At 49.3% G+C, this 25,861-nt stretch overlaps 4 protein-coding genes across 4 annotated transcripts; 2 read left to right on the top strand and 2 right to left on the bottom strand.

Moving 5' to 3' along the window:
* The first annotated feature begins 5,723 nt into the window (after nt 1-5,723).
* On the top strand, nt 5,724-10,031 carry LOC121595641 (dynein assembly factor 1, axonemal homolog). Its single transcript, XM_041919764.1, is given in 13 exon segments — nt 5,724-5,862; nt 5,939-6,030; nt 6,106-6,245; nt 6,382-6,469; nt 6,570-6,712; nt 6,773-6,871; nt 6,955-7,019; nt 7,092-7,177; nt 7,245-7,288; nt 7,351-8,311; nt 8,314-8,408; nt 8,410-9,062; nt 9,097-10,031. Coding segments are annotated over 13 exon segments (3,408 nt in total). The 5' UTR covers nt 5,724-5,821; the 3' UTR covers nt 9,998-10,031.
* A 129-nt stretch (nt 10,032-10,160) lies between these two features.
* Nucleotides 10,161-11,838, bottom strand: LOC121596774 (zinc carboxypeptidase A 1). The gene has a single exon (XM_041921992.1). It carries the CDS (start codon nt 11,520-11,522, stop codon nt 10,221-10,223), a length of 1,302 nt encoding a protein of 433 aa, XP_041777926.1. The 5' UTR covers nt 11,523-11,838; the 3' UTR covers nt 10,161-10,220.
* A 2,933-nt stretch (nt 11,839-14,771) lies between these two features.
* On the top strand, nt 14,772-17,862 carry LOC121596773 (cytosolic 10-formyltetrahydrofolate dehydrogenase-like). Its single transcript, XM_041921991.1, is given in 4 exon segments — nt 14,772-14,906; nt 14,988-15,936; nt 15,939-17,708; nt 17,781-17,862. Coding segments are annotated over 4 exon segments (2,820 nt in total). The 5' UTR covers nt 14,772-14,861; the 3' UTR covers nt 17,837-17,862.
* Nucleotides 17,863-19,634: 1,772 nt separating this feature from the next.
* Nucleotides 19,635-23,153, bottom strand: LOC121596506 (sodium channel protein Nach-like). Its single transcript, XM_041921535.1, has 4 exons — nt 21,367-23,153; nt 20,248-21,299; nt 20,082-20,188; nt 19,635-20,005 (listed from the first exon to the last, which is right to left on the bottom strand). Exons 1-4 carry the CDS (start codon nt 21,658-21,660, stop codon nt 19,857-19,859), a joined length of 1,602 nt encoding a protein of 533 aa, XP_041777469.1. The 5' UTR covers nt 21,661-23,153; the 3' UTR covers nt 19,635-19,856.
* Between the last annotated feature and the right edge of the window lie 2,708 nt (nt 23,154-25,861).

The following is a 25,861-nucleotide window of genomic DNA, read 5'->3' as shown; positions in this document are numbered from 1 at the left end:
ACCAGCAGCTACGATACGCCTGTAACCGATTCAAGTGAGGTTCTGAAAACGAGTCAGCACGCTGCCAACTGCCTTGGTTATTTATCCACCCCAAAGCCCCACCGCAAAGAGAGCGAGAGTGAGAGAGAGAGAGAGAGAGAGCGTAATAGACCAGGGAGGGGATATCGTGAGTGTATTGGCGAGTTATTTCTCACGCGCGCTCTCTCTCTCTCTCTCTTTTCGAGTCGAGTCTTCCTTTGGAGCTCTCCAGTCAGAGCTCCAACGCGTGGAGAGTGTTTTCCAACGTGAGAGTGCGTACTCTCGGATGCTCCGCCAAAAGATGTGGATCCGTTGGAGACCGTGTGCCGTCCAGTGAAGGAAAAACTGAGCACAAGAAATTGGAATATGAAGAGAGTTGGAGGGAGCGAAAAAAAAGGGAAAAATCGCGCAAACCTTCCCTGCGCATGCCTGTCGCTTTCGATCGGCGCGCTGCAGAGACCTGAAATACACACACACACACATACACCATGAACACAAGGACAACCATCACCTCCATCTCCCTATTTTTTAGATGCTCCCTAATGCACACACACACACACATACATACAATAGGAATTGGTGTATTGGAGAGAGCGAGAGAGAAAAAGGGAGAAATTCGTATGACAAAAGTTTTGGAGGACATCGACAAGGGTGAAAAGTCGGCCGAAGGGCAGTACTGGCGGTACACGGAGCACTAGGAAAGGGGAAGGGACAAGGCTCGGAGGGGCCCGTTCTGTAGACGGACTGGAGCCAGAGCCACATCCATATCGGATCAATGCCATTGTAATTGGGGACGAAACTAAATTGGTGCACCCAACTCTGGATGGCCGTTTTGCAAACGACGGCGCGGGTCCCTGTTCCTAATTCACACTCACTCAGTGAGTCTCTCACATACACACAACCACACACGCACACACCTACTGCCCTCTTTAGGACGAATTATGACACTTATGGGATCGATAAAACGGGTTCCTTGTTGGAAGGTTTTTCTGCTATCATCGGGTTTTCCTTCTAACACATTGTCCTTGCATTGCGTTTCTGGCCTGCGGAGTTAGTGATCGAGTTCGCACAAAATCCGGAACATAGGTTACAGACACTGGACAGAGTAATTTCCCCCACCCTCCCACTGTGGTTTGGCCTCGAAAAACACCTTTCACAGGGGAGGAGTTGAGAAGAGTGTTCCTTTTCAAGTAATTGCTTCAGTTACATCACACCTTTCAACACCCTAACTGTCACACATACACACACACATACACACAGATACTGTCCAATTTGCCCCCCGTAAAATTACAACCACCGATCTAGTGCTTTTTGCACCACACACAAGGAAAAAGGCAGACCACAGGCGCTGTGGAAAAAAGGCGTACCTCTTACTATGACCACATAGAACCGAATACTCTATGCAAGTGGTCTCGTACCACGGCACCGAAGGATTGCTTCCGGGGGCAAGGCGCGCATACACTGGGTGTTCTACCACCGCACAGCGCCTCTCTGGATTTGGTCGTCATTTTCCCAAACTCGCTCTCTCTCGCTCTCTCTCTCACACACACACGCTCTTTTCAACCCCCAAAAAGACACTCATGCTCTCAATTATATTCCAGGAAAAACTACTGCCCGAGGACGAAGGGATACTTCTCGTTGAAGGGAGAGACAGAGAGAGAGAGAGAGAGACGGAGCAAGGGTTTGCTCTAATTTTCTCGTCCACCATCACTCCGCGTCGTACGATGGGGTACAGTGATTGTGTAATCATCAGTTGCTTCCATTTTCTTGACGCACACACCGTGCGCCTCCATCGCGTTTCGGTGAGTGCTTTCTCTCTCTCCCTCTCTGTTCACGTTGCGCGCGCGTTCACAGCGATTGGCACTCAAATACGCTGCGGGTACTCACAAGGATGCTCGCTCCGTGTGTGCTGACGTGTGGAGGAGCTCAGCAGGAACATCTCCATTTTGTTTTTTTTTACTCATCTTACCTCATTCAATGGGTGAGATAGAGAGTGAGCGTGAGTGAGAAAGGGAAGGAAACAGTCAAAATCCATTACGTCATACCTCAGCTGTTACGCCATTAGTTTTCTCTGCAGGCAAATGCTTCTGCTGCTGCTACGGGGTACGGGCTTTTGCTGTGGCTGGATTAGCGCCCATTCCTTATCAACGAGGAAGGCTCGTTGCTGTCCTTGAGCCTTAGCTTTACTGAATTCTATTATTTTCCCGGGTTGCTCTGTGTTTTTTCTTTCTCCCCTTGTATGGCTACTGTAACTCAGACACTGCATCTAGTAGTGGTCGAATATTTGCCTACGCGCCATCATCCTCGTAGCTGTTGAGCTTTAGCGCTAAGCTCGGCACTGTCTCGTTTCCGCTCCGCGTCTGTCAATCATGCACCAATTATGTAATCATTTCCACTGTCCGCCATCTCGAAGCGAGGGTGGTGAGTGTTAATTTCCTCTTCCAAGCTGTTTCTTTTTTTGTGTTCCTTTCTTCTCGCTCGCCAAACGAACAGCGTCATCACTTCCGGTTTGCTTCTGCTCCGCTGCACAGAGCAGCATTTTTTATTCAACCTGCCCCTCACAGAACAGACACACTCACGTAATCCTAGGCCGTGCCTTCGCTTTTCCCCCCATTTTTTCAGGATGTTACAGCTTAGCAGAATGGTTGTGGGTGTGTCTGTGTGTGTTGTGTGCAATGGCGCAAGATAGAAAAATGTAAAACGAGCTCCCGTAACCCGATAAGTTCGTTTTCCATCGCTCGAAGCCCGTAACGAAGACCGGAAATCCATGGCGAGGTCATTCCAAGCGACCGTGTTCAGGCTTGGTGGGCCTTTTCAGGTGAAAAAAAAACATACGAGCCACGTTAATGTATTCAGGAAGGTGTGAACAGGAAATTGGATGAAGCGCTACAACTTGAACAAAAAAAAAAGCAAAATCCCCCTGAACAGAAAACTAACAATCAAGGTTGCCCTCAGGATAAGATGAGTCTGTGAGGGTGCGCGCAGGGTGTTGACAATGGATAGGAGAATGGAAAGAAGAATGGTAAAGAGCAGACAGTAACTGGCAACAATTAACAAAGCACGACAATTGGATGCTAACCTGATTAGGAACAGGCCCAACCTTGGCTAGATAGTGTTTAATTATGACCTTTTTTTATAAGAGATTTGATTTTTTAGATTGCTGCTAAACCAGAGTGGATTAATAATGGCTTTGAATTTTACAGGGTTTGCTAGAAGTTTTGGATATTTCGTGATATTTATTTTATTTATTATCGTAAATAAACTGGGAGTTAACCTTAAACAATCAAACTTAATTTTCAATTTTAAATTATAGGGAAATCTTTTTAAATGCTTTTTTCCATTTCGACAGCAAAATAACACACTGAACTCACCACAAGTGTGTAGATTATAAAAGTGAAAAGCAAATAAATGACCCGTTTAAAGGTGTTGTAAAAGTGTCTTATTTAAATGGTGTACTCAGTCATAAAACACACTCGTCATTAGAATCGTCTCCACAACAAACTATTTGAATTACAACGTGTGTAATTTTTCTTATCATTCTGTTTGCCTCCCGTTTATCAATTGCAATGCTTTGCTTTCTCCAATATTTGCTTTCCAGCTAGTGTTACAGCGTACTGTCATTATTGAGCACATAAAATCCCCCTTCCATTGGCGCTTCTACACTCCCCCAACCCATCGTAAAGCCCTTCTAGCTTCACATGTACTGTCGTCGTCGTTAGCAACGGCTATGACCACGTCTCGCACAACTGAGCACGCAAAGCGCTTCCCCAGCACATCTACGTCACAGGGCGGTGTGTGTGACGGATCGTGATCATCAGCGATAAATAAACCACGCTAGACGTACTCCAACGCACATGCTTCATCAATTAGCAGACACACAAACACGCACACATGCACGCGTCTACTCCGATGACGACACGGAAATTGCACCTCGGTGTGCGACTCCGAATTCAAATTTGAATATTTAGCACATTTTTTGTTGATCGCATCTGCAGGAACGATTCGAATGGGCGCCATTATAAACGAATTAGATGTACGAAAAAAAAATGGCAAGAAAATGGAAAGAATGGAAAAGCATGTCCAAAATCTACATTTCTGTGATTTTCAATAACGATCTAAATAAGATTACCCGTGCCGGTGTGTATAAGCAAACTCGATCCAATCCGACGCTCTCGGTACGTCAAATAATCGATCACGCACCAGGCTTGCGTTGTGCGTCCACCGATGGTGGACATCGTACGCCTCGCACCAAGAGTGTCAATTTTATCACCTTCGGCCGAAGAATCAGACGTTGCTTCCCAGACGATTGGGAATAATTAGCGGATCATCACATTTAACATCCAGCATTTCAAGGACTAGAGTCTGCGAGGTTGGCGGGAGAAGTGGCATCACGCGAGATGTCGGTACATCGTCCGGGATCGTAAGGAAACAGAAAAACAACCCCCTTGAACAGTTGTTTAGCGACCCTGCTACGTCATGGCGGGTGGAACGTCACGGGGCGTTAGGTACGTCACGTGATGGTCATACATTTGTGGCTGTGTTATTATTGGCACACGTGTGTCATTTTTAAATATATAACATATCATTTGAACGCGAAAATGGCAAAACATCATCCCGGTACGTACTGTTCGATTGAGTGTAAGCAGATTTGGCTTCGTTACAATCTCAAACGCAGATACTTTATAACAGCTTAACAGCAAAAACCAGCATATTATTGAATTTCCTGCATCAATCGTACCACAAAAAGCTTATTCTCTTTCAATTTAATTATTGTGAAAAACGTGTCAACTTTAACTATTGCCCGAACAACACAATCACCACAAGAGGTTACAAAATAGCGGCATGTTAAATAATAAATTACAACCTCTCCCCGGCTGCCACCACTTGGCACCTGTTGTAACAACATCATCATTTGCCAGCCTTTATTATTGTTATTGCAATGCCCGATTGCAAATTGCACACAGCTTTGCACAGGCTCCCTACCCTGGGCCACCCGACATATCGAACGAGCAAGAAGGTGGTATTTTTAACCCTATATACTCATTTACAAAGTGTCATATTAGTAGTATCACTTTAACGCTGGCATCACAATTCATTTGCATCATTAGCGCATCATGCTTATGAATCTGCACGCCCATCGGCTGATAGCTGAGCTCTTTTGAGGAGCCTCCGGGAAGGGGGCTGTGTGTTGTGTGATGTGTGCTGTCAGTCACGTTTTCACCGCGAGCAGTTAAATTGTTTGAAGGCTGATTGAGTGGGGCGGCTTACCGTGGCGACGGCGCCTTTGCAAATGATCAACATTTGCACCGCTTTTTGGCGTGGGGTGTATGATAAAAGTGACAACAGTTTGCAAATATGTTTGTAGAGATCCTGCTCTTGCTATCAGCTGCAATTGTGCATGTAGTGAATGTTTTTATGCACGTAGCATGTTTTAAATTTTGCTTATTTTTTTACACTGTTTTGTACTTCTCTTATATTTCAAACTAGAAATACATTCATAGTTTTTATCTCAAAACGATTTTTATATTTTAAAAATAATTTCAACTGACGTTTTAAGGCTACCAACCCTGCAAAATAACGAATTCTTTCACGGCGCATGAAATATTTCACACACGCACTTCGTTTCGTTTCAAACCCCCACATGTACTGTGGCAATCGTTTGAAACCAATGCACGTTACATAGCAACCGTTGCTACTCGGTGTCATCGTTGTTATTTTCCACCGGAGGGGCAAAGTTTTTGGTAGTTTCCAGTTTTCTTCCAGCGGATAGAGCACGCAGTTCAGTTTTTTTCTCTGCCCCAAGATGGTGCGCGAACAGTGCGAAGAAGAGTTTGGGCCCAAAAAGTGAGTCACTACCCTGATGTGTAAGAGTTTGCATAACGCTAATGGTGTTTTAATTTCCTCCCGCAAAATGGCGCAGAATGACGAAGAAAACGATTCAAGCATCGTGTCGCAAAAACAAGCTCTACCTAACGCCACACCTTAACGATGTCCTATATTTGCACTACTCAGGTAAAAGAAACTTCCCGATCTACTTCCTCCACAAGATGTTCCAGATTTTGTTGCTCTCTCATCCTATTTTCTCAGGATACAACGCCATCGATGGGCTGGACGAGTACGTAGGATTAAAATGCCTTTGGCTGGAGTGCAACGCCATTTCCAACATTTCCGGGCTGGATCACCAGTCACAACTGCGTTGTCTGTATCTGCACAACAACCTTATCAAGGTCAGTACCATGTGCACGTGCCTCCCATTCCTATGATGGCAGACTGTACCCTTATCGATTTCTTTGCTTGACTGACATCTGATTCCATCCCCTATTTCTCACACTTGGTCTCTTGCTTGTTGGGGCATTTGTTTAGAAAATCGAAAACTTGCAACACTGCAAACAGTTGGACACGCTGAACCTTTCCCATAATCACATCGCCAAGATAGAAAACTGTGGAAGCGGTAAGGAAGAAAGGGAGCAAGGGAACGCTTTTCTCCGTCGTTTTAAAACTGCCTGCCAACAGGAAACGATAATGAAATTGAAGTTTATTTCTTTCAACAGACATTCTGCCCGTGCTGAACACGCTCAACATTTCGCACAACTATCTGAAATCGATCGAAAGCCTGGCGGAGTTGCGGAAATGTGATTTCGTGTCGGTTTTGGACATTTCTCACAACCGAATCGAGGACATTGCGATTGTGAAGGTATTCTCTATTTATTTTAATATTATTCGACCGTCAACTTCAACTTATTTGCTTTGAAAGGTTCTTGCGGATATGAAAGGATTGCGCGTACTGACGTTGGTAGGGAATCCCGTGGTCAACGATATTCCTTCTTATCGCAAAACGCTCATTTTGGAATGTGTAAGAATTCGTTTTTTGAGGACAATTACTGCAAAATGAGTCTACAATGAGTTTTGTTGTATCGTATTGCTTATTTTTTTCAGAAATCTCTGACCTATTTGGATTCGAGACCAGTGTTTGATAAAGATCGGGCATGTGCTGAGGCATGGTAATAAGAATCAATTTCAATATATGAGCTATCAAAATTACCATTTTTGTATTGTACTTCTTGGAAAAAAAGGAAACGAGGCGGTTACGAAGAGGAGCGTAAAGAACACCAGCGCTGGAAGAAAGAGGAACAACGCAAAATGCGACGCAGTATCAATGGTAATAATTTTCATCTCCTGTTTCTCATTTAAGACAAAAAGCTAATCATTTGTTCAATTTTCTCCAGCAACTCTTCGCTTGCGCCACCGAGGAGACGGCGAACCGGAATTGGTGAGAAACAAAATGCTATCTTCCATACTTGACCCATTTTAAGATGCAATTATTGTTTTCAGCTTAAAACGAGCAGCGACGAGGAGGAGGAAGAAAAGGAAGGTTCTGCTGCCAGTAAAGGAGAGTTCGAAGAGCTGAAGTACCAATCGAACGACGTTGCGTGGAAGGAGATGGAAGCTCTATTTAACCAACACACAAGTGCACTTAAGCCCGCTGCTACTCCCGCAGCTACTCCCGCAGCTGACCAACCCAGACAGCTATGTGAAGCTCTTGAGCAGTGCTTTGGAAGAGTAAATACTGATCAACGTTTGAGCGAAAGTATCGGCAAACCACTCATCGAAGAGATTACTACAAAAGAGTACGCAGATATGAAGGAAAGGAAAGATGAAGCTTTACAGCAAGTCGTAGAAGCAGCCAAAGATGGTCCAGAATCTCTGGAGCAAGGTTCAGAAGTTGATGAGAGTTATATGCGTGTATCTGATCAGAAGAATGACTTGAAAGCACATGATTCTTTTGACAAGAATGAACTTCCTGAAGAGAGCCACAAAACTGAAGTTGTACAACAAGAAAAGATCTCAACTGAAGGTAAAGAAGATACAAATCGTGAAGATGTTAACAAAGATCTTGTACCTAAACCTACTGTGGAAGCAACGAAGCTTCCTGAAATTAATAGAAAAACTGAGGCCCGTATCGCCTCAGCCGAGCAGGATGATACGCTGAATGTCATCATCCAATCGAAAGAGATTTCCATCACGATGCAACCAACGTGTAGTACCACTGACCAATTCCCAGCAGATCCTGATGGCTCTGCCGTACAACATTCTGATCGTAAAGCATCAACCGCTTCGGTAGATTCGATCACTTCCACAGAGGGCGATACACAACATGCCCAAAAGTTGGCTGACGAGCGTAAAGCTTCTACCAACTCCGTGGACTACATCACCGGGTCCGATTCCAACTCCGACCCAACACTCGTAACCGATTGCGACAGCTGCGTGCGGAACAGCAGCCGTGCCTGCACCTCCGCTCTGACACTTCCGACAGTGAGGATATGTTTGATAAGATTGTACCGAAGAAACATCGCAAGCTAGCCAGTTCTATGCGCGCCGGAAGTGTCCCTGAGCGACAGCAGCAGCAGCAGCAGTGAAACGGAGGACGAAGCTGGAAGCATCCTCGACAGTAAGCTCGATCGTCAGAACACGATCACGGAGTTTATTGACGAGTACAAACGATTCTTCCATTCGGTTGACTTGCGCGATCCAAAGTGTGTGCTGAAGAATCGCCACAAGATTGTGCGTCCCCAGACGGCCAAGTCTCAGCGTACCGAACCGATCGTGTACGAGGGTGTGCTGAAGGCGATGGAGCACAACTCGAACGGGGCAAAAATTGAGCAGGCACGGCAGGAGCGCTTCGAAGCGAACGAGCGTAGCCTTGCAAAGGAGGCGGTACTGGAGCGCTTGATGAAGGGTCACGCTGAAGTTGATATGAACATCGAGCAGCAGATGATATCGATCGGTGGCAAGCAGCACAACTTTAACGAGTATCGTCTTGAGGTGTTCCGGCAGGATCAGGAAAAGCTGCAGAATTTGATCGACCGAGTGACGGCACAGAAGGAGAAGTACAATGCGCACATTGATAGTATTCACGATCAGCTGGCGAACATTATGGAGGACTATGGGCAGATTAGCGAGAAGCTTCGGAAGGTTGACGATATGATACAGAACATTGGAGATGAGGTGGTGGTACATCAGGAAAAGGAAGGGCCTGTCTGGAGGTTATCCAGGAATCGGAGCCTGTTAGCATTGCAGAACAATTGTTGAGAATATGACCAAAGAACAGGTGCCGAATGTCGTTGAAGCTAACAACAAGGCGTCCGATGCTACCATTGATCCTGTTGATCAGCTGTCCTCAGACGAGTCTGCTGTAGATTTGGGTGAATTGAACCAACACGTGGATGCTCAAGTCGAAGTTGGTCCGAGCGACCCGAAAGATCCAACCACATCCAAATCTATTCCAGAAGAGTTCGGTTCCGATCCGGTATACCGCAAGTTTATCGACATTCAGTACGAGATCGACAAGCTGACGGAGGATCAAATATTTACCGCCCTGTCCGAGGCGGCCCGTGAGCTGCAGGAGGAGGAGCTCGAGACGAAGCTCGTCCACGACGCCATCGATGAGTACTGGAGCACCGATCTGGAGGACTTTCGGCGCAATCTCAATCTCGATGCTCACCCGATCGTACAGCGCTTCAAGCGGTTCATCGAATGCAAGGGCACCGATACGGACGATACCGATTCGGAGGCACACGTGCGCCGGCTTGAAAATGCTTACCACCGGTACGAGCGGCGTCTCTCAAACCATCTGTTTGATGAATATCTGATGTTGAGTCGTAAGGCTAGCATTGCCACCACCACCGGGGGAGAGTCGAGTGCAACGGAGTTGGAGTTGGTCGAACTGGACGGAGGGCATGTACTGCGGGCATCCACAAGTAGACGCGCAACGGCCTGGGATTTGAAGGAAACGGGTGAGGATCCGGTGGAGGAGTTGGAAGAACTGAATGAGGAGGAAGACCCGGCATTGAACGAGGCTGGAGATTTTAAGCATGATGAGCTGGAGGATGAAGAATCGAAACCGGAGGAAGAACCTTTGAAGAGCGCTGAAGTTGTCGGAATGCAGGAACCATTGGGAGATGTTCTAGGGGATCATTAGATGGCCTTGAGGTGGCATCGTAGATGAACAAAAACGATCACAAAAAGCACAAATTGTGTACGTAGAGAACGTGTTTTTGTATCACCAGTTGAGAGATTAATAAAGCAATTGCACACACACACGACGCACTCTTACAGTTTTTGTTCGGTTTATTCACCTTAGATTCATCAATCACACACTAAAAGCAGCGCTAAGCCACCAACCCGCCCCGGTTTGAGAGACTTCAATGCTTCTCATCGTAATAACCCCGGGCGGACGATTCCTCCAGCAGCGTGATGAGCGAGTCCAGCGTCTCCTCGCCCGTCGGCACAATTTCGTTCGGTGGCAGCACGAACCCATTCCAGGCGTTCCCATCCGGACGCAGCTCGTACGTGTACGCAATCTTCACATCCTGCGCTCCATAGCTCCAGTCAACGCTCGACCCGCTCGCCGGATAGATCGCATCGTACACATTGCCGTACTTGTACTGCGTGCCGTACCGCTTCGCCAGTGACTTTACCGTCGCTTCGGCAATCTCGTCCAAATCCTTATGGTTCGGCGAATGCTCCCCGGTGTGACCGTACGGGAACAGCAGCAGCTGCGAGTACGAATGGAACGCAATGTACGCACCGAGCTTACCGCGCAGCTTCTCCACAAACGCAGCCAGTGAACGGGTCTCAACCTCCGAGAACGCTTCCGATCCATGGTACGTGTCCGAGCAGGCGTTATTGCTCGTGCCCTGCTCGGCCCAGTGGAAGTCCCAGTTGCGGTTCGGATCGGCCCCGTAACAGAACGGACCGTACGCTTTGCGCGTTTTGCGCCACAGCCGGTTCACCTGGAAGGTGTACGCGTACCCGTCCGGGTTTGCGTTCGGGAACACGTACCAGTCAAACTTTTCGGCCAGTGCACGCACCTTCGCATCCTCACTGGTGAGGAGCTGGTTCAGAATGTACGTCACGGTGGCGGGCGAGATCCATTCACGCGCGTGAATACCACCCTCCAAGAACACACCCGGGCGGCCGGGACCGTACGAAAGCTTCACACCCTTCATGGTGCGATTCTGATGCGAACGTCCTGCGTCGAGCAGTTCCACCTCCTTCGGATGCTCACTGGCCAGCTGGTCGAGCCAGGCGTGGATCTCCTCCAGCGTGTGATAGTCGTTCCAATCGAACGGACCCTTGGCGCGCTTGTTCGTTAGCCGGACGCGCTCCTCATCGAACGCCCGCTGCACGTTCTGCTCGATCAGCTCGTGCGGGATGTAGTCCGATTCAAGCGTTTCGGTAAAGTCGGCCAGCTTGTGGGGCGCGACGACGATGTCGAACCGATCGCCCAGCTTGCGGGCGGTCTCGAGGAAAATTAAGCTATCGCTCGCCTGCTCCATGGCGGCCACCGACCGTAGCTGCGCCTCGCTGTGGGGCGTCACCCGGTACAGCCGGTAGTTATCGTACCGTGCGACCTCGGCCGCTTCGACACTGAGCGCCAGCGCCAGGATGGCCATCGCTGGGGCCCACCACCGGGAGCCGGCTGCACTGTTTAATCGCACCATGTTTAATCGACCGCTTGCTTGCACGAACTGTATCGGGTGGTTCCTGCTGGAGTGGGCTTTTTATACCCCTTTTGGCGATGCGGGCCAAAACGCGCGCGCACAAGGTTTAACGGCCTTGCGGGCTGAGCTGAGTTGATGATAATCGATAAGTAATGTGTCGCTTGAAGAGGATTGGGAAGAACGTGAAGAAACTCACAACGAGCCCAGCTTAACCCAGTGCACGACTTCTTGAGCGCTTTGCGGAGAATTTCCGACAATCGATAACACCGGATCCCGAAGGTCTCAAGTGCACTCAAGAGGTGCGCGGGGAGGCACGTGTACAGAACGCGCATCTATTTTAAATGGAGTGCGACGAGGGCCTAGACATCATGGTAGGAAAAGCATGCGCAAGTGTAATGCTAATTACACACCGCCCCGGATCGAGGGAGAGAGAGATAAATTCAATGTTTATTGCTCGTTCATTAACCTACCGCGATCGCAATTGCCAGTACGCATAACGGATTCATCGTTTGCGCCAAACCGGCACAGAACAGTTCTGCTTCCGAGCTGCGTATCGGGCGGCGTAAGTGTGCCTCCACTCCACTTCATCACTGGGCTCGGTTGTAGGGGCTTTTCCTTCCGAGTGGGGGAATGCATAAAATAGAACTGCTTGCACCCACTCTCCGGGCTAATCGTGACACTTGAGGGCGAAGAATTCCGTACGATTGTCTGGGTAAATATTTTTAGCAGACGGTTTATTGGCTTTACCGAAGATGACAGAGTGCGATGATACAGTGCTTATAGTTGAAGCTATTTACGTGTGTATTAATTTCTATCAAGAACTTGCTTCAAGCTTTGCGTCAAACCCGATCAACAAAGTGCTACCTGAGAGTGTCTCGTTTGATTGGGGATTGGCAGTAATAGATAAGGAATTTGGTCGTCAGTCATGTATTAAACAACAAATCGGCTCATTCTAAATCGTCCTCAAACAATCTCATATTGGTAGTAAAGATAAGAAGAAATCCATGTTCGAGACAATACGAGAATCTATCATATAACTTATCCAATAGGATGTAAAGAATGGTTGAAAGAATAACGAGAAGTTGTAAGGGGTAATCGATGCTGTTCACATATTCAACAGTTACACGTTTTCACTGAATTTGGAACGATTTTGACATAACTACCCGGTTAGCTCAACGAACTACCTGCTAAACTGCTTAACGAACTAATCTCAAAATCTTGCAGACACACGTAATGTTGTAGGTTATTGATGTCTCTCAAAGAAACAGGACACGATCTGCTTTAGCCAAGATATTGTTTGGATCATTACGTGTCACTTAACAACATGCCCGTCATGGGTTTAAGCCCCAAATAGACCGTGCCGCCATACATAGGACTGACTATCCTGCTATGGGGGGGATTCCAAAAGTCATTGAAAGGGTACAAGCATTGACCGACAACGGTTGTTTACAAGAAGACGAAGAAATAATATAGGAATGAACAAGAGGATCTCTGAGCGATTGATCAGATCCGAGACTTGACAGGTTCTATTTTCATTCTTCATCAACACGTATAACAAAGCAACATGTCCGTCATGAGTACTAGCCGCGTATAGAACTAATCGGTCATAGATTGTCAAGCGCATCAGTGGCTTATGACATGCCTCCTAGTCCAATTCCTACAAACCTAACAACTATATTGCGCCTAAAAGGAAGAATGAACGAGCTCTCAGTGACTGGATCAAGTTGATAGCCCACTAGCTTATCCGGAATAGTTCAACTGGATCAGAGGATCAGTTGTAAAGCTCAGGATGCAGAGTCGGCATGAAGGATGTTGCCATGGACATGGAGTAACTTGGAAGGTCCTGTCAGCCAGACACGTCCTCGACCAATCAATTTTATGAAGAAGATCAGCATTTGTACTAATCCATGATCAGAACGTAGAGATCATCACATCATACTGCCATGATCGTTACAACAAAAGGACTCAAAGAACGATCGGTATTTCGTTCAAGCCTTTAACTGGGATGTCTAATCATTATTGCTAATTATGTTTTTTGACTAGCTTTAACGATCAGATCGTATTGTGTTTGAATATTAAATATTCCCTTCAATTTCACAGCAATGGCTCTTAAACCCATAATCTCAAGAAGGACAGGAACCCTTCCTATAGAAGGTTTGTAAACAGCTTTGACTAGAGAAAGTCGTGAAAAACAAATTCGTGCCAGCCTTTCGTGTGTCTTAAAAAGTGTATTCGCTTTCATTACACGATCACGCCTGTTTCCAAAAATAAAGCCAGCAGATTACTTATCAACCTGAACTCGCAGCGTCATGGTGGCCGGGAGTCACCACCGACCGCAAATGCTGGAAATTTCAAAACCTCCACACATCATCATTACTGCTCCACATGCAGTGCAAGAAATAACCGGTTAAAGCATCCGCCGGCCTATCAGAGCACACACACACGGGGTCATGCCCTATGTAAACGTATCGATTGCAGCACACCGAGCCGTACAGGGAATTAAACCACCAAGAAAAGAGGAACTACCAACCGGCACAATCCGGATGATCGGAAATCGCCCGTTGACACAGCGAGCTTCTGTTGGCTGTAGCAAAACAGAATCTCACTAATCGAAGCTTATTTAATGTCGGCTCCTGGACACGCTTACCGCAGCTGATTCAAACACCACGCTGCTGTTGTAACGCTGCTCTTCCGCGTCATCGGATCAGCACACGCTATCACTGATAACGAACCGATTAGACGGCGAACTTTCTCTGCGTGGAACTGGTTAGCGCCGGTTCCATGTGCCAGACCTGTTGGTAAATATAGCCCGTCTGTTTGACCCGTGCGGGGCTGAGATTGCACGCTTCTTATTCTCGACCCACAAACCCGCGATCTTGGGGCCCCGCGGCAGAACCACAACCGATCGGCATTGTGTTCGTGTTACACAAACACTCTATAAAGGGCAATTTAAAGCCAACAGTCAGCGCAATTTACACTCCTGCAGCTGATTATCGCATGAATTAAGTAGGCACCAGTCGACGATGCCCCTCCGAAAGCCGATCGGCATGATTGGCACCTTCTCTAATCAAACACACAGGCAGGGAGCGGTACACATGATCCAACAGCAAGACAGATGCGTGCCCTCTTGCTCTCTCTCTCTCTGCTCTGCTCTGCTTTTGTGGCCTGATGCAGCATCCGTTGATAAGTGATTGTGGCCTTTTCGGGCTGCTCCCGCTTCTGCTGGTGTATAAATAAGAGTCCCGATCGTGATCGGTCAATCAGTTCGGTTCGTTCTGTTGCATGTAGTGGCAAGGATTTTGTGTATCCGTATTTAAGTGAGCAGAAAAAGCTATAAAAATGGGAGATCCTGTGAAAAGTGACGCCAAAACGAACGGCTTTCATGTGAGTTTCAGTTCTTGCTAGAGTGCAGTGCTTCCGATCATTCAGTTTGACATCTTCTTTGCTTTTGTTACTCACCTGCAGAAAGCCACCAATGGCCATCATCAACAGCAGCAAGAGGAGCTCAAAATTGCCATCATCGGGCAGAGCAACTTTGCCGCCGAAGTTCTCGAACTGCTGCTCGAGCGTGATCATCTCATCGTCGGTGTGTTCACGATCGCTGACAAAGCCGCCCGCGAAGACGTACTGGCTACCGTAGCCCGCCAGCATGGCATTCCAGTGTTTAAATTCTCCGCCTGGCGTCGCAAAGGTGTCCCTATACCGGAAGTGCTCGAGCGGTACCGATCGGTCGGTGCGAACCTGAACGTGCTCCCGTTCTGCAGCCAGTTCATCCCGATGGAGGTGATCGATGGGGCCGCTTACGGTAGCATCTGCTATCATCCCTCCATACTGCCACTTCACCGAGGCGCCAGTGCCATCTCCTGGACACTGATCGAGGGGGACGAGCGGGCCGGTTTCTCCATCTTCTGGGCGGACGATGGGCTCGATACTGGACCGATTCTGCTGCAGAAACAGTGCCCCGTTTATGGGGACGACACGCTCGACACACTGTACAAGCGGTTCCTCTACCCGGAGGGTGTAACGGCTATGGCGGAAGCGGTGGATATGATCGCTGCGGGTACTGCGCCCAAGATCCCGCAAACTGAAATTGGTGCGAGCTACGATCCGGCCCTGTTTCGGGAGGAGAATCAGTACCTAAACTTGAACCAACCGGCGGTGAGGATTTTCAACTTTATCCGTGGGTTGGATTCGGTTCCCGGAGCGCTGGCTGTAGTGCAGATGGAAGATGGCGAGCAAGTACCGGTCCGACTGTACGGTGCATCACTCAGTGCCCGGCGCAGCATGGTCAATGGGAAGCCAATCCAATTTAAAGGGTCCACCGGGTCTGCTTTTGTAACGCGCGAAGGCATTTTCATCACCGGAACCGATGGATCGTTGGTACGCGTGCGGCGGATCAAGCGTGGCAATCGTGTCATTCCACCGGGGAGTGGTTTGAGCAGATGGGGACGACAAAAGCGACCCCGCTGGTGCTGACGGAGAAGGAGCAGGAGCAGGATACGCTGCTGCGCAGCATATGGAAATCGATCCTGAAGGTGGAGATTGGGCCCGAGACGGACTTTTTCGCGTGCGGTGCCGGCTCGATGGATGTGGTGCGGTTGGTGGAGGAGGTGAAGGACACGCTCGAGGTACCGATCGACAACGAGACGCTCTTCATGGCGCCAGTGTATGGGGAGTTTATGCAGGAAGTTATTCAACGGTTGCGCTCCGGAAGCAATGGCGATCGTGGAACGAACATTCCGCTGGATTTCAAACACGTGGTGTTGAAGGCAAACCGACGACAGATAGCCGTCCCAACGCAGCTCTTCATCAATGGGCGGTTTGTGGATGCGGAAGGTGCAAAAACGATACCGATCGTTAATCCCACCAACGAACAAGTGATCTGTGACGTAGCGAATGCATCCAAAGCGGACGTTGACGATGCAGTTCAAGCCGCCGATGAAGCGTTCCGTGGCGTATGGACGTCCGTTTCGGCACGTGAGCGCGGTCAGCTGATGTACCGATTGGCAGAGCTGATGGAGCAGCACCGGGAGGAACTGGCAACGATTGAGTCGATCGATTCGGGCGCAGTTTACACGCTTGCACTGAAAACTCACGTCGGTATGTCGATCGATGCGTGGCGCTACTATGCTGGTTGGGCGGACAAGATCGAAGGTAGCACCATCCCGGTCAGCCCAGCCCGCCCGAATCGTGTGCTAACGTTCACGAAGAAGGAACCGATCGGTGTGTGCGCCTTAATTACACCCTGGAACTACCCACTGATGATGCTCTCGTGGAAGATGGCCGCTTGCATTGCCGCAGGCAACACGGTTGTGATTAAACCGGCTCAAGTATGTCCCTTGACGGCACTAAAGTTTGCCGAGCTTACTGTAAGGGCCGGCTTTCCACCGGGAGTGATCAATGTCGTCACGGGTACGGGCTCGTTGGCCGGCCAGGCTCTTGCAGACCATCCAGTCGTGCGCAAACTGGGCTTCACCGGGTCCACTCCTATTGGAAAACGCATCATGGCATCGTGCGCCGAATCCAACATCAAAAAGTGCTCGATGGAGCTGGGCGGCAAGTCGCCGCTCGTCATCTTCGCCGACTGCGATCTCGAGAAGGCGGTCCGGCTCGGCATGTCGTCGGTGTTTTTCAACAAGGGTGAAAACTGTATTGCCGCTGGCCGGCTGTTTGTGGAGGACCGCATCCACGATGAGTTTGTGCGGAAAGTGATCCGCGGCATAAAGACGATGAAAATTGGCGACCCACTCGACCGGGCGACGGCACATGGACCGCAAAACCATCGGGCACATCTGGAGAAACTGCAGGAGTACTGTGCGATCGGCGTGAAGGAGGGAGCGAAGCTGCTGTACGGTGGCAAGCGGGTGGCCAAAATGGAGGGACTGTTCTTCGAGCCGACCGTGTTTACCGACGTGGAGGATCACATGTACATTGCGCGCGAAGAATCGTTCGGTCCGATCATGGTGATATCGAAGTTTCACGCTAGTGATTTCGATGCACTGGTGGCAAGGGCTAACAGTACCGAGTACGGGCTGGCGAGTGGTGTTTTCACACAGGACATTGCGAAAGCACTTCGGTTTGCGGAGCGGGTCGAAGCGGGCACGGTGTTTGTGAACACGTACAACAAGACGGACGTGGCGGCTCCGTTCGGTGGCTTCAAGCAGAGCGGCTTCGGAAAGGATTTAGGTAAGCGGTTGCTTGCTTGACGGGAGGGTGTCTAGTTGGTGTCTAATTGGTGTGTCTGTTTCTGCATTTCAGGCAAGGAAGCGTTGAACGAGTACCTCAAGACTAAGTGCGTGACTGTCGAGTACTAACGGCTCGATGAATGTAGCATAAATTACAAATAAGATAATAAATTATTCATACTGTTGTGGATAGACGTGCCGAGCCCTGGATTCGCCGTAGCAGTTGCGCTGCTGCTGGTCGACATCCAGGAATCGACACTGCGCTCACGCACACTAATACGCCGCACTTAGCGATGCGCGCTAAGTGTGTGCAGAGCGCACCTAACGCAGGAGTGTGTAACAGGCTACCGGTCGAGCAAGGCTCCCGGTAGGGCTCACGGTGCGGCTTGTGCGCGCGGCCCCATACAGCATTGTATTGTGTTTTGTATCATTTAATTCGGTTAATAAATGTGTAAATGTGCAAACATAAAAGTGGCGACGAGGATGGGATTCTCTTGCGCAAGGAGGATCCTACAGAACCCGCGGCAGCCATCGCGTTTCGTCTGGCCTTTCTGCAGCGTCAGTGCAGCGGCCATCGCGATGGCACGGTTCCCTGTGCCTTTGGATACCGCGGAACATCGGGCCGCCGCCACCGCAGACACCGTGGCCCCGGCTGCTGTCCCATCACTGGCGACCACTGCAATGGGCAGCCGGCTACACACCACCCACTGCAGCCGCATATCAAGGGCGACGGCACATTCCGCCCCGGCTCGAGCCCTGCAGCACGTCATCGGCGAAGCAGCTATCCCGCCGCAGCTCGAGCCCAGCAACACCAACAGCAACGCGCAAGTTGCTTCGGCTGCAGCACCGCAGCACGTCATCGGCGAGGTCGCATTCCCGCCGCGGCTCGAGCCCTGCAGCACGTCATCGGTGAAGCAGCAATCCCGCCGCAGCTCGAGCCCCGCATCACCAACAGCAACGCGCAAGTTGCTTCGGCTGCCGCACCTCAGCACATCATCGGCGAGGTCGCAATCCCGCCAAGGCTCGAGTCCGCCTCATCATCGGCAACCCGCAGGTTGCTTTGACTGCAGCACGGCAGCACGTCATCGGCGAGGTCGCATTCCCGCCGCGGCTCGAGCCCCGCATCACCAACGGCGACACGTAAGTCGCCTCGGCTGCAACGCAGCAGCCTCGCATCATAGGCGACGACACATTCCGCCTCACCTGCAGCAAACCCAGCACGTCCAGCCAGAGACGCCATCGCTGTGGCCGGCCATTGCTGTCGCCGGTCATGGCCCTGCCGGTGCAAGGTTTCATCGCGGCACCACCCTCACCTCCCGGCAGGCGTAGCAGCGACGCTACAATCCGAGGACGCGAACGCGGCATCATCGCCGCCGCCCGGGACAACGGTGCACCATAGCAGACGCTCCCGAGGAAAGCGAACGCGGCATCATCGCCGCCGCCCCGGGACAACAGGTCATCATCGCAGACGCGACCCGAGGACAGCGAACGCGGCTTCATCGCCGCCGCTCCAGAAACAACAGCCGCAACCCGAGGAACGCGAACGCGGCATCATCGCCGCCGCCCGGGAACATGAGCGCAGCAGCATCACGGGCCCCACTACGTACCATCGGTCGAAGGGTGTCACCACGCTGGTATTCCGTTGTGGAATATCACCCGCGTCGGTTCGACCCTTCGGTTATTAAAAGGGGGAGATGTTGTGGATAGACGTGCCGAGCCCTGGATTCGCCGTAGCAGTTGCGCTGCTGCTGGTCGACATCCAGGAATCGACACTGCGCTCACGCACACTAATACGCCGCACTTAGCGATGCGCGCTAAGTGTGTGCAGAGCGCACCTAACGCAGGAGTGTGTAACAGGCTACCGGTCGAGCAAGGCTCCCGGTAGGGCTCACGGTGCGGCTTGTGCGCGCGGCCCCATACAGCATTGTATTGTGTTTGTATCATTTAATTCGGTTAATAAATGTGTAAATGTGCAAACATAAAACATACCAAATTAATGCAATCAAACCGACATTTTCCACTCCTAATTAAGAGATTCAACTGCATCAAATTAACGTCCCCTGCTAAAGCGAAATTCATAAAGCTCATCCCAAAGCACACCTTCAAAGTTTACGCCTAAATGTATGCAATCTGAGCGACCGAAAACGCTTCAATGCTGACCCGCGCTGGACGCATTCCGTTTGTCGCTCTTCTTCGCAATCGCATCAAACAGCAAGCGAATGGAGAAGTAGTAAACCATTTCAAAGCCAGTAATTATACTAAAGCCGAGAAAAAGTCCCAAAATCCCACCAAAGGACGCTAAAAGGAAAGAAAAAGGTAAAGGCAATACGTTAAAAGAGACACTTTAGGGGTACCGTGTGCCACAATTGCTTACCCAAAACACCCAACGAGTCCTGATAAATGTCCATCCGGAAGTGTGTCGCGGTCAGATCGGCCAGATAAATGTGCAGCAAGCTTTGATTATGCAACTGGATGTCTTTGCTGTTGAGAGAAACAATAAATTAATAAGTGGGCGCAAACTTCCCCTACAATTGACTTACAAAAACGATATGGCGTTAAACGAGAACGACCGATTCATCCTGCCCGTTACCATCTCGGACGGGTACTGCACCTTATCGCACCCGGGCAAACATCCGCAGGGCGCCACAACACTCCCGTAAGATAGCCGCTCCACGGAACCGTTCCTCGTCGGCACGGCCGTCACGTAGCGATCTCGCGCACGTACCACACACTCCATGTCCTTCATCTCACAGTTGCGCATCGACCCATTGTTCGGCAGATGGTACGGTACGCAGCCACACTTGGCGTAGATGTTTGCCGCCCGACACTCCACCATACAGTTCACGTACGAGTAGCGCTGCATCACACCGAGCACGCGCTCCTGCCGGCTGTAGCAGTTGCGCACGGACGGCGCCACATCGAGCGCATCGTCCGTGGCGTACGTTGCCGTCGGCATGAGCGTAATGAACGATTCCGTCCCCGCCAACACGAGCTTAATTTCCGCATCGTTATCCGGATAGTCGTACGAGCTGTGGATCATCACCTTAAACCCGTACGAGGCGACATCGGTCGAGTGGTAGTCTTCCGCATGCGGTTGCAGCAGTATCGAGAGGCCCGTCTGGTACCCGCTCGCCATCACACGTCTCGGATCCTTCGGCACACTCACGGTAATCTTCTTCGGATAGTTGTCCTTCAGCAGTCCGTAGTAGTTGAAGGAGCAGCACAACCCTTCCGTACTGTTCACCACCTGGAACAGGTTGTCACAGCGCCACTGCGTACCCTTCCACATGCAGCGCTCGAGCAGTGTACTACAGGGCGGGGTGAATTCACCCATCAACTGTGGTATCTCCAGATTGTTCATCAGCATAATGTCATGCAGAAGTCGGTAGCGAACGGGGTCGGGATCCCCCAGACCGGTCACGTGCAGAAACAACCGAAACAGCTCCGTCAGCTCGTCCACCGTCATGTTGCCCGGGCGACGCATCGTCTCGGCGCGGGACCGGGCGGCCGATGCCGAGATCTTGTTCAGATTGCACACCGTCACGGCGGGAAAGGGAAGGTTCCAGGTCGGATAGTTTGTTGACTCGGTAACCTGCGAAAAAGAGGACGAACGGTCATGAGCAATCAAACTTCAAGCATGAATTCCACGTTGAACTTACCGTTACGGTCGGTGTTTCGACGCTCCAAGACCACGAGATCATGAGCAGCGTGATGGCGCTGATGGTCGACGCAACGACGGCACAGGTCCACACGGTTCGTTCCACCATGCTGTATCCATCGCGCACGATCTGGCTGTACCCGTGAAGGGCCGTAATGTCGCAAAGCCCTCGCAACTGTTTGCCGAACCAACTACGGCATTGGAATTCGGCACGAAAAGATGGACGAGCCTTGAAGAATTCCCCGTTCTTATCAATTACACGTTGCGTTAGTCCTTTGAAGGTGATTTTTTGCATCTTTTCGGATCGTTCGTACGCTCAAAGTAACGTTTCCATCGGGATGACACCTTCGAAATGAGGCGAAAAGTCACCGCGAAGGTGAAAAAGGGATATCTATAAATAATTCAAAACACCATTTGTTATTGATACTTGTTGTCTGATATTAAGGTCGCGACCTATGAAAAAAACACACCGGCCCCTCATCATAATTAACCTTGGACACGGTGTACTCCCCCACCCGGGGTGGGTACAATCCCCCAAATGATTACAGTTATTTATAAAGTCAGCGCAGCAGAGGGTTCTGATTACAGCTGACATTATCCCGGGACATGCCCCCGGCATTCCCCGCTTTGGCTGTGTGGGTCTTTCCCTGTGATTTGAGATAGTGCCACGGGCAGGGCTTTCCCCCAACGGCACGGGTGTGTTTCTATCCATGCTTATTGGCTGGCTGATGGAACTGCCCGGATCGCGCGACTTGTCAAGTGTTTGTTGGTTTTTATGCTCTGCCCTGTGTCTCTTTCTCTCGGTGCTCCAGATAATGGGACTTTCGAAAGCAAAAACACACCACAGAAAGCACAAGAAACAATAAACAACAAAACCCTCAGTCCCCTCCCTTTCGATTGACGTCAATTTTTGCAAAATGAGCACCACAGAAACAACAAACGGCGACCGATTGGGGGGTGTGTGTGTTGTGTGCATTATCAAACCGGCCAGCAAAAGGGCGGCAGCTAGCTTTCTGTGTGTCGAGTCTAGCCGGTCAGATCATTTCCAACTACCAGAGAGATCGATGATGAGGTTGGCGGTGGCTTATGTGCGTGGCCGTTGATTCGTGCGCATGATACGGCCGTTACTTAATCTGATCGTTTTCGCACGTTTAGTGGACCGTTTCCGATCAGCTGCTGATAGAGGTGAAGCGAACGCTTCGAAGCGTGCTGCTGCTCAGGATGATGCTGTAATGGAGATCGCGAGATTAACATCAAACGGTTTAGGAGCACAATCGTGTGCATAGCATTAAGGAGGTGGGCATACATTTACGATTTCATCATGCTCCTGATCGATGTTGTAGGACTTGCAGGACTTGTGGGACTAATAAATAACAATCTGTCAACTCATCCATCATCTACTTCTGTTTGAAAATGTCACTCATTCGTTATCAGGCTTCGGAAAACCAGTCAGAAAGCTTCAGCGTAATTAATCGTAAGCCAATCTAGTTTGAACATTAGAATCTAATTGGAACATCAATCGTTTGTACAGAATAGGAAAAAAGAGGCCTATGATTTCTAGTTTTATACAGGGCTTCCTAGGGCTTTTTTGGCTATTTTCCGTATTTTTGGTTGTTTCTTGAAATAGTTTGAATTCGTCTCACGGTTTTATTGGACCTTTCAAAACATGTTAGAATCATTTGTTCCAAAAATGCTGGGACAATGGCAATAAATCGGAGGAACGATTGAAACGTAAATGAGAAACGGTCAATAAATAGTGAGAAGAACCAAAACCTGAATAATAACCAACGTCATAAGCCTAAACATACAGAAAAAATAAAGAGAAGAAGAAGAAGAAGAAGAAGAAGAAGAAGAAGAGAAAGAAGAAGAAGAAGAAGAAGAATAAGAAGAAGAAGAAGAAGAAGAAGAAGACGAAAGAAGAAGAAGAAGAAGAAGAATAAGAAGAAGAAGGAGAAAATTAGAAAGAGGAAGAATAGAGAAAGGAATAATAACAAAAGACAGAAACAGAAATGGCACAGAAAGAATAAAAACAAGGGCACATAATAATAAATCACACAAATGTAAAACTAACAAAAATAAACAGTAGTAAATGGACGAAAAGGACCTTTCACATCTTTCTTTGTGCGTACTAAAAAGAAACCCTCAATATTCATCAATTCTATTTCGGTCCAAGGTAAACGGAAAGCATTACCGATCAATCATCCAACGCAAACGAACGAAGCAAATTAAAACATCCATCAATCAGGACCATCAAGGAAAAGTGTGTGTCCACCGGCCACACCGGGGAAGAGTATTAAGTTTCCCCCTCTGAGAGAAAGAGAGAGCGAGATAGAGAGAAAACCTCCGAGTCCGAGAGATCCGATCACCGATCATTAAGCAATGCTTCAGCTTGCTGATCAGTTTGCTGATCAGGTTCGGACCACTCCAATCGGCGCTCTCAATGGCACACCGATGACGCACGTTACTCGTTTAGTAGCGAGCCCCAGCTGTGTGTGTGTGTGCGCGCATTTCCAGCTATTGACCTCAAAATAATAAAATAATTGCATAACACACTCCCCTTTCAATATTTCCTACCACACATCGTGCGTCGTGGTGCTGCTGCATGCGCATTCGACTCAAATCAACCGTGCAAGAAATCTCCTACGGACGCCAGAGCAAAGCTCAAGCAAGCTGGAGGGAGGGACTGGCGGTGTGAGAAGCGCACGATTGCTAAATTATCGAATTTACACTACACCCGCAGACACGGACGTGCCACGGAAAGTGGTAGCTACTGCTGCTGCTGCTGCTTTGCAGCAGGTTTCAGGTCTCCCCCATTGACGTCAGAGTTGAGCTTTGGTATTGGAGTTCGGGGAGAGGAAAACTGAACCACCGCATCTTGGTGGAGTTTTCATTCCAAGCGCTTGTGGGAAGGCGCGCCCTACTGCAGGGCTCTTAACCTTCCAGGTATCACATTTCGTTGGAACTTGAGGAACTTTAACTTGAACAAGCAAGAAACCTGGATCATAGATATTCCACTAACAGAAGTTCCCAAAAAATGAGGCCGAGAGTATGATTTGTACAGAATTTGATTAGTTGGGATTTCATGTTTAATCTTTGAAGTATTAGTGCCTCATTTATATTGACAGCCACCTCGCTGATCTCTATATAAGACGTCAAATAGACCTTATGCGGCACTCTTATGGAGCTGTTAAGTCAGATTTCATGATTTCCTTTCGCAAACCTACTCGACATCGAATTTCGGAATCGCTGCCAGCTTGAGGGTTAATGCCCATAAACCCATAGCAATTCAATTCCAACGGACGTACGTCAATCCGGAGTACCGCCGGAGTGCGTCAGTGCGTCAGTGGAATCACCCTCAGCCACCCCGTCCGAGAAACACAATGGAAATCGCATCATACACTCCACACACACAGACACTTCCCCGCACCTTACGCCAGCCAACCAACCGGAGCACGCGAAAACAATCCGGAGCAATGACACCGATCGGCGCTAGAATCCAATAATTGAAGGTTCAAAATGTAAATAGCCGTCTTTGTGCTTTAGCTACACCTACCACACATACACACTCTCTCACACTCTCTTCCTCTATGTCTCTTGGGTGCGGGTCGGTCACCGTACCATTAGCACAGCACGATGGGAAATGCAGATTCATTTTATGGCGGGTTGGGACTTCTTTTATGGGGTTATGTACCACAACCCTTTTGCCGCCGCGACTCGGTGTACCCAAGTGACTCGTTGTGTTGCTCGAGTTGTCTTTTATTGTACTACATACACACGGGCTAGTCGACAAATGGAGGTTTGCCTCCTCGGGGCTTATCGGTGTTTGCACAACACAGCAGAGTAGTACTACCGGGCAGATGTGATAGTGGGATTCGAGTAGGCAAACACTGCTGCTTACAAGAACGCACCCAAAAGAAGTCACAGTGCCGGTAACACATGAAGAAGGAAACTCTTCTAGACAGCGTCAAACATCAGGCTTCTGTCTGCAGTCTGGTGTAGATAACACGTTTATCAAAACTCACCCAAATGATGCCTTCCGTCTGCTCTATCGCATTATTTCCCTTCGATTTGCAAACAAACACAAAAAAAAGTGCAAATAAATCAACGCACAGTGGACGCGTATGAGCCGGGTCTCTCGTCCAATCAAGCGGCAGCTTGGTCAACCGTGAATGAAGAAATGAAACAATTTGCCCCAGTTTCTGCACACCCCGCCAATGACGTCAAAGCGCCGGGCGGCCGTGAGCGATTCGTGTGGCGAGTGCGCGAAACACGTCACAGACGCACTTCTTGTGCCGGCCACCGGCGAACACCCGTTGCCATTTGTCCTTTCCCATCTATTGATGGACGAGTTTTGGTACGGCGCAGTTCCGTATCGCTACCAGTGGTGCTTCCGGTCCGGTGGTGGTACATGACACGCGCCAGCGCAAAGAAGCGAATAAAACCAGTTTCCAGTAAATGAAGAAAGCATACATTTGATCAGAAAGCATCGTTTATCC

Source organism: Anopheles merus, chromosome 3R (assembly GCF_017562075.2).
Source record: "Anopheles merus strain MAF chromosome 3R, AmerM5.1, whole genome shotgun sequence".
Taxonomy (NCBI): Eukaryota; Metazoa; Arthropoda; class Insecta; order Diptera; family Culicidae; genus Anopheles; species Anopheles merus.
The sequence above is the reverse complement of the archived record's forward strand: the minus strand, read 5'-3'. Positions and strand labels throughout refer to the sequence as shown.